The sequence below is a fragment of the Caenorhabditis remanei genome, chromosome V, assembly GCF_010183535.1.
Source record: "Caenorhabditis remanei strain PX506 chromosome V, whole genome shotgun sequence".
Classification (NCBI taxonomy): Eukaryota; Metazoa; Nematoda; class Chromadorea; order Rhabditida; family Rhabditidae; genus Caenorhabditis; species Caenorhabditis remanei.
In genome coordinates this window covers 4,371,460-4,383,076 of record NC_071332.1, presented here as the reverse complement: position 1 = coordinate 4,383,076, position 11,617 = coordinate 4,371,460, and the positions used below count along the sequence as shown (strand labels likewise).

The following is an 11,617-nucleotide window of genomic DNA, read 5'->3' as shown; positions in this document are numbered from 1 at the left end:
GAAAATATTTGGGTGTTGTTCATGATGGTGCGTCCTAAATCTGAACTGAGGGTTCACTAAGGTTTCAGTCACAAATTGACAATTTTCAGTTCAAAAAATTTATTAGTAAGCAAAACACGAGTGTCGGAAGCACCTAATGAATCCAGACTACAAAAAGAGAACGTGCAAAGACAGACTACTTGAGAAAATCTTGTAAGGACACTCTAATGGTCAAAAAGCTGAAGCTGCCGAGGAACAGTCTTGATTTTCTGGACAAAATGATGGATAGGAATTCTGAATAATTTGCAGACTAGACACTACTAACGAACAGAATTTTTTGAGTTCCAAGTTTTACTGAAAATCGTATATTGAGACAATATAATTTTTTTGAGTCCTCAGATGATGCAAAAATAGCGCACCATTTTTGTAGTTGACCATAGGGACAATATCTTGAATGTTACAGGTTGTCAAAGAGAAAAGTCCCAAAATTTCGGTTATGTGCGCTGAAATCATTCTGTTTCAGCAAAGTTGGTCATTTTCCACTAAAATCAGGCAAAGTTGATAACCTTTCGAGCGGTTCTGAAGTTTCCTATATATCTTGTATGGATTCCAGTACATGACAGGTCTAACAATGAACACATGCCTCTGTGAAATGGATTTTAGGATCTGAAACTTTAGATCTGAAACTTGTAGTATCGTATCCAGATGGGGGTGATGAAACTCTTCATCGCTCCATTTTTGTTCATGAATGTAATTTGAGTGGGACGAGTTATGGAAGTTGGGCAATATTCCTTTGCGTAACAACATTCATTCCAAAAAAGATTCACAGATGACTTGACACAGGTGAAAAGCTGGGTAAAGATTATAAGCCATCCATAACTTCCTTGACAACTCTCTTCAAAACCGGCTCACACAATTTCAATCCCGCACTAGTCAGATGAATGGTATTGTCCACATACGAGAGCATCTCATCTCGATCAAAAGTTAGATATTTGTCGTTTTCCAAAAACACATGACTCAAGTTGAAAAACTGAAAATTGAACTTTCACTTTATGCCACAGGAATATGGGCTACCTGACACTTGGTACATTTCACCATACTAAACCGTTTTTTTACGTTTCGCATGAGATGATCAGCTTCTCGCCGGTCCAAGTGCAAAGATTCCAAGTCCTCCGGGCGATTCATGATAGTTTGTAAGAATATATTCATAAAACTCAGTTTATATAATGGGTGCGATCCCAGGATATAAATTTTCTTCACAAATTGCTCATAAAATCTTATATTCTCATTCATCTGGTGCAATAGCTCATCATCCTCTTGAATGGGTGCTCTAACCGATTCAAGGTATCTGATGAAATATTATTCAGTTTATAGAAACTGATTTTTTGTTACCTGGCAACTATGAAAAGCACATCAGGTTTGTATTTCTCTACTTGTTGTCTAGAGAACTCTAAAGCTGCTCTGGATTGAGGAGAGTCTGCATAGAAACCTACTCCTCCTGAAATTAAAAATTAAACAGTCCTATTTATAACCCAATATAAATATATATACCTGAAACAGAGCTAAACCGAAAAGAGGAGTAATTATAATTAAAATGCTCCCTAATTGCTTCTCGGAAGTTCAAAACATAACTGTTACCAATCATCATTACAGAGAGGCTTCCGTTGCCACCCTGCAAAATTTTCTGTTTGAATAAGTGTCAATTGAAAAACAAAACTCAAATTCACCTTATAAGAACCATAACCATAACTTCCATACGGTGGATTTTTCTCTTCAACACATTCATTTCTTTTTGACTCCCTCACCCAGGACTTTTGAGCCTTGTTCATCTCAACTATCTCTCTGAGTTCTGCAGGGTACTTGATGCTCCAGAATTTGCTCTCACTTCTTATATTTATTTGAAGTAAGGTGTTTGCTAAAATAAGGACAAAACAGAGAGGCGCCAGGGTTTTCCAGTGCATTTTTTGGTATTTTCGCTCAAAAATGTGGTGGAAAACGATGGAGGACAGGAAGATGGCCTCTGAAATAATATTGCAGTTCTACGCCAGTATTGAGGTACCTCACGTATTAAAAATATATAATTTTTAACGGTGTAAGGCACAAATATCGCAATTAACGGCCAGTGCACAAGATACATTGCATAAGAGATGTCTCCGATGTAGCCTAACATTTTAGATGACAGAATCTGAAATATGAATATTTATTCAAATATCTTCTGTAATATTCTTACTATATTATTCTCAATTTCACAACTGATCACACAAGCAGCTGCCAGGGTAACCAATGGTCTCAAAAATAACACATTGATTTCTGTTGGCAGGAAGCATAGAGCTATGATAGATAAAGAAATAATAAGAAAGTCATCTTTGTAAAATGGGATCTTGAAAATTGGTTCATATGCTACATCGGTTTTGTATCCTTTGAGTTTTAGTACGTATAGAGAAATAAACCCTGCTGAAAACTGCCAGAGTCGGAGGAACATGAAGTGAAAGGCGAATTTTTGTAGGACTAGAGCGAATGCAATGAAGCCAAAAAAAGTTGTTGAGGAGACAACGATCAGCTGAAACAGGGTGTTTTAAATTTATAAATATTGCAGTTTTGAATTGAGTTCACCTCACCTTTAAATAATCATGACTCAAGATTTGTAATCCCAAGAAAATAAACGGGACCAAGAGGTAGAATTGCATTTCAACGGATAAGGACCAAAGATGTAAGAAAGCGTTTATGGAAGAAGCCTAAAATACTCAAAATATTTAAAATTGGCTTATTGCAATTACCTCATTGAAATAATCTCCCTGGTCATGGATAATTAGTTGATTAGTTACCAGGAACAAGGAAGCCAATGAGTATCTATTGTTGCTATCCCATAAATAATCTCCTAAATAAAAATGAACCAGGATGAGAGTCATAAAAATAACAAGGTAGTATAACGGGAGAATTCTTCGGAATCTAAAACTTGTTGAGCATTACTTGATTCTAAGCTTCAAAAATCTCACCTTTTATAATAAAACCTCAAAAAATCATTCAAACTGTTAATTCTGGTCTTTGTCAAGTTTTTAGCCATTAGGAACCCAGATATAACGAAGAATCTGAAATTGTTTAATTAAATCACCCAATTAACAGGGATCACTGACATATCAACACCTAGGAACCCATTCACAAAGATAGTTGGAAATATGTGAAATAGGAATACCAGTATGATAGCTATCCCACGCAAACATTGTATATCTAACCGCATCTGGAGAACGAAAGGAGGTCTTTGTGAAATGAAAAGTTGCAAGTCTGTTTTGATCCAACCTTCCTGAGATATGCAACAGGATGTTTCGAAAAAAAATAATAAGAAAAATGTCGACGGGAATAAAACTTTTCAATTAACGGTAGAGGCAGGATGGTCGGATTCATTTATTATTTAAAAAAGTTTATTCCTACAGACTGAGTGATGGAAAACGTTCAAACTATAGAGATTCTCAGGGACATGTTGGCTGTCGCGCCTTTGACGCTTTTTCTAGCATTTTGCCCAAAACTTTTTGACCAACATTGAGAAAGAGGATATTTATTATTATTGAAATGAGATAGTTATATACAAAAAATTCCAAGAGATTCACAAACAATCATCTGAATTGTACCCGTCGAAACCACCAAATTCCATTCAAATAGTGTCCATAACCTCCCTAGCAACCTTCTGAAATACAGGCTCGCACATCTTGATTCCAGGACCAGTGAGATGAATTGAGTTGTCAACATAAGATAGCATCTGGTCCCTATCGAATGTTAGGTACTTGTCGTTTTCAATAAACACGTGGCTTAGGTCGAAGAACTGAAATGGGAATAAACAGTAAGGTTGATTATAGCTAATTACTCACCTGGCACTTTTTGCACTTTATCAAACTAAACCGCTTTTTGACATATCTCATTTCTTCATCCGCTTTTAGTCGGTTTAGATGAAGGGATTCCAATTCGGATTGTCGCTGGACTGCGTATTGCAAAAAGAAGTTGAGGAAGTTCAAATTATAAAGTGGATGGGAGCCCAGGATATAAATTTTCTTTACGAATCTTTCCAAAAATTCGATATTCGTATTCATCTGATCCACAAAAGCATCTGGTTCTTTGAACTGTGTTCTGATAGCCGGAGAGTACCTGGAAGGTTCCTAAATAACAGAGAAGTCATTTAAAAACTAACCTAGCCAATACAAAAAGAACATCCGGCCTATGTGTTTCTACATGCTTCTTAAAAATGTCCAATGCGATTCCAGACCAATAATTGTCGGAATAGAACCCGTAACCTTCTGAAATCACTGTATAGAGAGAGTTTGCTGTAAAAATAGGAAGATTACCTCCTATAGAAATATATCTGAAATCTGAGTAGTTATAGTGGAATTGAGCTCGGATAGGATCATGAAGGTTCATGACATAGCTGTTGCCAATCATCATGACGGAGATGTTTCCAGTGCCACGCTGAAAAAAGTAAAGGGATCCGAAATTACAGTGTTTTGAGCACAAGTAATCTCTAAGAAGTTTCTAGGAAAGGTGCCACAACTCTGTAGGAACAGCCCGTACAAAAAATTTGTCAACTACAAAAATCAAGTTTTGAAGATTTCAGACAACTAATTACATCGTTTCACACGTTATTCATTTTGACTCACCGGATATCTACAGTATCCAAAAACTCGCTTCTTCTCTATCGGATCCTCCAGTGTAGTCTCTGCACACGTATCGTTTGAAGGTTCTGTTTCCCACAGGTTTGGAAGCATCACCTTATTCCTATTGACTATCAATTGAATCTCATCCGGATAGGTGTTGTTCCAGAAGCTGTGCTCTCTGACACTATTCTGCAGGAAGGCGTTACTCAGAGCCAGCATGAAGAGTAATAGGACTAATGCTTTCCAGTCAAGTCTCAAATATTGTTTCTCGAATAAGTGGTGGAGTACTACAGCAGCGATAATAGTGACCACTGCAAACGATTGTAGAAATTTCCGAAACTTAAAAAGGAATTACTCACTTATACAGCAGATATGCGTTTTCAACGTGGAGGTGAGAAAAATTACAATGAGTGGCCAATGCACCAAGTAGATCACATAGGAAATATCTCCAACGTAACATAGAGTTTTGGATTTCAGGAATTGGTTATCCTGAGATTCATTGGCTATAACAAACGCCGTTGCTAAAGTCACCAATGGCCTTAACACCAAAACTTCCAGCTTGTAAGGTAGTATACATAAAGCAATCACTGACAAAGACACGGTCACCAAGTCCTCCTTAGCCACAGGTAACACCATTTCTATTTTTGCTGGTTTAAGTTTTTCAGAGTACTCATAGAAACTTGTTTTCTTCCAGAACAGGGCAATAAATCCTGCTGAGAATTGCCATAACCTTAGAAACATGAAATTGAAGGCGAATTGTTGGTTGATGAATGCGAAGCAGAGGAAACCGATGATAGTTGTTAGGGAAACAGCAATAAGTCTTAGCAAGTCGTTTTTCAATGATTGGAGACCAAAGAAAATGAATGGGACGAGAAGATAGAATTGCATTTCAACACCCAGTGACCATAGATGGATGTACGCGTTTAGAGAGGAGCCGTCGGCAAGGAACTGCAAATTGTTTTTGAAATTTTGGGATTAGGTTTATTGTCGCAACAAAAAAGTTCCGACATTTTTTCCCCCTCGGTGTTTGCGGACTCAAGCCAAAATTTGATAATTTTGGCTTGAGTCCGCAAACACCGACGAGGAAAAAATGTCGGAACTTTTTTATTTCGATAATAACATGTTCAGCCCTATTGTAGATTTACTAACCTCCCTAAAATAATCCGCACTGTCATGAATAATAAGTTGATTTGTCACTAGAAACAATGACGCCAAAGAGTACCTCCGATTTGTGTACCACCAAAAATCACCGAGATACAAATGAACCAGAACCAATGTTATGAATACCACCAGATAATACAAGGGGAGGATTCTACGAAACCTTCTGTAGTAGAACTTGAAAATGTCCAGAACAGATTCTAGTTTGGATTTTGTCAAGTTTTTGGCCATTAGGTAGCCGGAAATCACGAAGAATCTGAAACTTAGAGACTAGATCCCACTAATGATAAGAATAACTTGCATATCAACTCCGAGGAAGCCATTTACAAAAAGTGTTGGGTACAGATGATAAGCAAGCACGAATAAAATAGCAACACCCCGCAGACATTGTATATCTTGTCTCATGCTTTTACGATGACACTTGTGTGAATTACCACCTTTCTCCCCTCACTTTATACCAAAAAGTAAAACGAGGACAACATCAATAGAATATGCAAATTTTGTGCGCTGGGGTTCGGTAATCGGGAGGGTTCACCGGTTTTCTGGGTTAATTGTGTTTTTCCCCTGGATTTTTGAACTCGTTGATAATGCAAAGATCGGCGGGAAAATGGGAAAAAAGTGAGAGATCAGACAGACTAGAATGTTTTCCGGGTCGCGGAGATCATCGATGTTTGACATTTATGGTGGTCTGTCTGCCGGGAAAAAGTATACGATAAGAATACGATATCTGCCTATGTGTCTATTCGAAAAAACAAAGTCAAGCAAAAAAATTATTTTAGAAGAATATGTGTCTGGATGGTAAAAACGAGTCAGAGAAAGACAAATTGGAAGTAAAACTAACACTTTGAAGCGTTTTCTGTAAGAGATGATCTGAAAATGTGAGTTGTTTCCCAACAGAATTTGATTGTTGGAATTTTCTTTTTCAATTCTAGAGTCGATGAACTTGGCACCGGACGTCTACAGGTAATAGAAACTTGAAAACTTTTACCGATTGTCAGCCGCTATGAAGCAATGAGCGCATGCAGGACGCCGGCAGCACTAATGCAACAACTATCCAGATTTCATTTAACACTTGCACGCCTCTGACGCAGCCGGCGAGCAGTCCTCGAGTGACTGCTGCGTTAGTGTTGCGTAACAGTAGCGAAAAGTAGCCGAGTGGATCTGAAAACGACAAAAAACACAGAAAGGGATACAAACATTTTTTTGTAAGTTTTTTTTTCATCTTCGGCACAACCTCTTGCTTTTTCGGATCCATATCGTCTTTTTGGGACCACTCACGACTGAATTGCTTGGAGGCACCATCTGGGGTGTTCGTCGGCTCGACGTTGATACCGTCGTTCTTGATGTGCTGGAAAATAGGGATATGGGGGGAGAGGCCAACCCTGGGGTCTTACCTTCTGACTGAAAACCCTTCTGACCTGAAAGAAAGAGACGGACGACAGAACATTGGGTCCCGTGAGTCGACACCACTACGCTTCGTGTTGGTGGTCTTGATTCCATTTGGTGGTCGGGCCGAGGGATTGACACGAAGTGGTGGTCGAGCCGAGGGTTTGATCACCTTGGCGATCTTCACGACGGGCTGGGTCTGGATGTCTCCTGGTGGGACAGATTGGGCCATGGTGGTGCAGTTGAAAATCTAGTAGAGAGTGGAGATTCTGGTGGAGTCGTTCGCTATTTATGCGAAACGCTTATCAATGCTCTAGATCTTTGCTCTAGATATTGAGGGGAGATAAGCAGTAAAGGTTACGAGTTTAACAAATTTAACAAAACTTTTATTCTTACACGTAATGTCAAGAGATCACGCAAATTTAAATTTTTAGAAAAAATTCATGTGGTTCTCCAATTCTTCATGAGAAACTCCATATATTGATCGTTATTTTTGGAAGTGTGCCAGGCGAGTATGTCCGTTTTTTCTTCGGCTGTTTTCTGAAAAACCGTATATTTTGTTTTTTTTCAAGAATAAAAAATACACACGTCTCCTGGAAGCATGTAAAGCATTGGGAGACTTTTACGGGTAACGCCAACGTCATCAGCAAGTAGGCCAGTAATGAAGACGTCTTCTATCTGAAAACGTGGAGGGATTGGTGTAGTTGTAGGTCAAGTTGTAAAACTCTGAAGCTGTTTAACTTCTAAAGTGTGTCATGACGCCCTGGACTGTCCCATGAGGGCAACTTTTAGGTGGTATGTAGATCAAATAAAGATCTTCATTTTTGTAGTTGATAACGTTTTGCTAGCTCTTCTAGCTTTTGAGATATAACAGTTCTAGCAAGACCAGATAGAAATAGGACGCAGAGAAAACAGACACTCTAGTTTCTCTGCGCTCTCGCACTCTCTCACTCTTTATGAAACACCCACCGATATAAAATTCCTATGTTTCGTCGCACTCAATATATCCAATGCCGCTTTCCTCGTTGCCAAGTAAAACGGACCAGACAAACATTCCGTATATTTCTTACACCTGTATGCTTTTTCTGTGACGTGCCTGGAAGAACAATCTCCTTCTTTTGAGACTAGAACCGCCCCTCCCCCAAAAATAATACTCACCACCTCTTACTCTTATCATGATTCACTTCTCCACCTTCTCTTACAATCTCTCCGTACAAAGTAGAAGTGTTGGTGTCGATGACATCGTTATAGAGAAGGTTGATCAGTCTATCCGGGAAAAACGCCACGTCCTCATCGATTTTTCCAATCAATTGAAATTTCGGAGCCTTACTTGTGGCATACAGAAGGGATGCAATGGTCTTATAAGTCAACCCCACATAATTATCGATTAGATCCACCACAATAAGATCGCCGTACAGCTTTGCTTCCTCTAGCAATATTTTTTTGTTATTCTCATCTTTCTGCACTATTCCAACTAGAAATAATGCCTTCATCCTTCCTTCTCTCGTCATCTGACTACTATTCTCGTCCATCCAAGTCCTTCTCAACACATTCCTCCTTCCAAGATTCTCCGATCGCGATTGAACTAACATCAATATCTCACTCTTCTCACTGGTCACAATTTCAGGTAGATGAAGCCATTCCATACGTTTTTGAACATCACCGAAAGCGATAAAAAACGAGGAGCCATGGTCTGTGGTCTCTTTTATTGTGGGATCTACAAAAATTCAAATTTATTTAATTATAATTTCGGGTTTTTTTTCTAAAGCAAAAAAAAAACATACTCTGATGCCATTCCTTTTGAATACATAGTTTATCAGCTTTGCTCAACGCTCTGCCATCTTCATTTATAACTGTAAATTTTTCAAAAATTAAATTAAATTTTCAAAATAACTCACATATTATAATTAAGAAAACCACTCCAAATAGTACAGCAGTTATTCGGTAATTCATGGAAAATCCTGAACTTTTAAAAAACGCAATGGAGCGCAGTTTCAAAAATCTTGTCATCACTTTTTCACATAACAGGAAGAAAACAAAGAAATCAATGTGACGTGTCATTGACTACACCCAACATATGATATGATAAGGAGTCATTGATTTTGTGCACTCGCTGAGTTGTCTGCTTTGAAATGTCAAAAGTAAACATGAACACTCCTGAAATTGTATTTCTGTGACTCATAGAAATCAAAATATCCGGGAAGAGGAAAAGTATAGAAAGGATGTTTTTGTATTATATATGTTTAAGAAATATATATGTAAAAAATTTCAGCGGTGTGCTGATATCAACGCAAGGGGGCAGTTCACTGTAGTCGTGAAGACACGGTACACGTTAGATATCCTTGGAGAGCTGAGCACACGCTGATTTCAAAAAATATATGTTATTTCTGCCTTGGAGAACTGGTGTTTGAGAAAGCTAGGGCAAATGATTTTACCATTTGATAGTCATAACTCTCTTTGTTATTAGAATTATCTTGTTGCCCGTGCGTGCTCACAATTTTCAGAGGTTGAGCAAACAAACAAAGGAAGTGCAAGAAAATTTATTAATTTTAATAGTAGTTGTTAATTGCCCAATTAAGTTTGATGTTCCTGCAGGTCTCTGCAAATTGAGTCAAAGTTGTAGAGCTGGAAATTTATCAACAAAATATTTATTTGTTCAGGATTACGGAGACTCTTTTGAAAACCGTATCAAATATCGTGACGATATGAGATCTCCGGAAGAAAAACACGTTAAGGTACAGAGATCAAAATTTAAAAATTGACAAAATTAAACATCAGCTTGAACGGAAAACCGTATAGACTTCTGGCTCCCATTCCGAATCTTCTTCCCATCAGAATCCGTATGTGCCTGTGGGCAATTTGCAGAGTTAGTGGCACTTCCATGCTTGCTTCCCCTGCTTCTCTCCTTATCAAATATCTTCGGAAACGCGTGCCCACAAGTAATCCAATGGAACTGTTCACGGAACGCTTTTCTGAATCGAGGCGATCGGAAATAGGTAACATAGTAGGCTTGGCAAAAGTTGGGCATCACGATAATGATCTGAAACTTTTTAAATTTGATTTATATCCTTAATCAAATAAAACCTACCAGATAAGGCATATATTGAGCTGCTTCGCTAAGATCGGAGACCACTTCAGTCATAATTCGGAAGATTACAACAACTGACCACCAGGAGACAATGTAGATCAAAACCAAAAAGAATGTAGATCGAAATACTTTACTCTTATCTTCACGAAGACTGTTTGTACGCGAACTGCTAGAATGTCGGCTACCACGCATGTTTTCAGCTGAAATTTTATATAAATGTTGCTCTTAGCGTGCCCCTGGCTTACATTTCCGAACTGCACAAACCACTGAAAGCACAATTATGATCACTGTGAGTGTGTTCAATGCAATTAACGCGCTGGACACCATTTGATATATCCGCATGTCTGTTGCTGCAACAATAATTTGAAACATGTGTGTAGCGAAATTTCTTACTTAACATAAAAATGCAGTAAGGGATCTCCTCGTCGGGTATGAAGAGAAAACTGACGACAGTGGTGGAGGTGGCGAAAACAGCCGGGAAGATGCACATGGCGGTGACATAGTTTCGCTTTTTCCATATCATGTGTCTATAAGAAGGTGTTAAAATTTTCTTGATATTTTTGACATGAACTTTTTGAGGTACTGCCTTTCAGGCTTCATATATTTTGGCTCCAAAATCTCTTCCCTCAGTTTTAGAGCTCCTGAAGATGTGACAATTTGAAAAAGAGCAAACTTGTCAAATTTCAGCACAGCCCGGTCCGATCGGCCTGGCTTCAAGAAAAGCTACCTATTTTAACCACATTTTTTAAAGTTTTTTTGAAATTTTACGTTTAAAAAATCCAATTTCTTGATGCATGACTAGCTTTAGATTGAATTTTTGAAATTTTTTACATTTCATTTTTAGACTTCATCTTAAAGCCACATTCGTGAAGCTATATGTTTTGCTCTTTATTCAAATTCCCTTGGATTACACTTGATCCACCCCCGCCCATTAACTCACTTTATCGGAAGAACTATACTAAAACAAATATCCATAGCCATTGACAAATAGAGTGCCGACTGGAACATGACCGCAAATTTGTATAGAATGTTATACTCGAAGCATGTTTTTTTGGACATTGCTCGGAATCTGAAATAATTTGATTTTGGGAAAAAATGACTCAAGTTGCTTACCGAAACTGTAAAATGAGTCCGATCACTTCTGAAATGTTACACACCAAGTGAGCAATCGCCAGGATCATTACAAACATGGCTGTAAATTATTTTATTAGAATTTTGATGTGAGGTATCAAAATATCAGAAAACTATTACCTCCTTTAGTCCTCAAAACCTTCTTCCTGCAAATCGCCACAATAACATTCACATTCCCGAATATCCCGAACGCCATGCCGACAGCCGTGATGGCTTCAAGCACATGTTGCTGCAT

General features: G+C 38.2%; 4 protein-coding genes across 4 annotated transcripts; all 4 read right to left on the bottom strand.

The window, feature by feature from the left end:
* Window positions 1–841: 841 nt before the first annotated feature.
* GCK72_017236 (uncharacterized protein) lies at window positions 842–1,808 on the bottom strand (the record flags this gene model as incomplete). The annotated part of the gene is made up of 5 exons (XM_053731965.1): window positions 842–1,009; window positions 1,054–1,327; window positions 1,372–1,477; window positions 1,531–1,651; window positions 1,707–1,808. 5 exons carry the CDS (start codon window positions 1,806–1,808, stop codon window positions 842–844), a joined length of 771 nt encoding a protein of 256 aa, XP_053580878.1.
* A 1,820-nt stretch (window positions 1,809–3,628) lies between these two features.
* Window positions 3,629–7,395, bottom strand: GCK72_017235 (uncharacterized protein; the record flags this gene model as incomplete). The annotated part of the gene is made up of 8 exons (XM_053731964.1): window positions 3,629–3,796; window positions 3,843–4,116; window positions 4,160–4,265; window positions 4,314–4,434; window positions 4,623–4,930; window positions 4,979–5,567; window positions 7,012–7,125; window positions 7,180–7,395. The coding sequence occupies 8 exons, from the start codon at window positions 7,393–7,395 to the stop codon at window positions 3,629–3,631; spliced, it is 1,896 nt and encodes a 631-aa protein (XP_053580877.1).
* Window positions 7,396–7,604: 209 nt separating this feature from the next.
* Window positions 7,605–9,116, bottom strand: GCK72_017234 (uncharacterized protein; the record flags this gene model as incomplete). Its single annotated transcript, XM_003097543.2, has 6 exons — window positions 7,605–7,703; window positions 7,752–7,841; window positions 8,133–8,259; window positions 8,322–8,880; window positions 8,948–9,016; window positions 9,062–9,116. The coding sequence occupies 6 exons, from the start codon at window positions 9,114–9,116 to the stop codon at window positions 7,605–7,607; spliced, it is 999 nt and encodes a 332-aa protein (XP_003097591.2).
* An 814-nt stretch (window positions 9,117–9,930) lies between these two features.
* On the bottom strand, window positions 9,931–11,617 carry GCK72_017233 (uncharacterized protein; the record flags this gene model as incomplete). Its single annotated transcript, XM_003097545.2, has 7 exons — window positions 9,931–10,203; window positions 10,252–10,451; window positions 10,497–10,601; window positions 10,645–10,778; window positions 11,192–11,320; window positions 11,365–11,443; window positions 11,503–11,617. The coding sequence occupies 7 exons, from the start codon at window positions 11,615–11,617 to the stop codon at window positions 9,931–9,933; spliced, it is 1,035 nt and encodes a 344-aa protein (XP_003097593.2).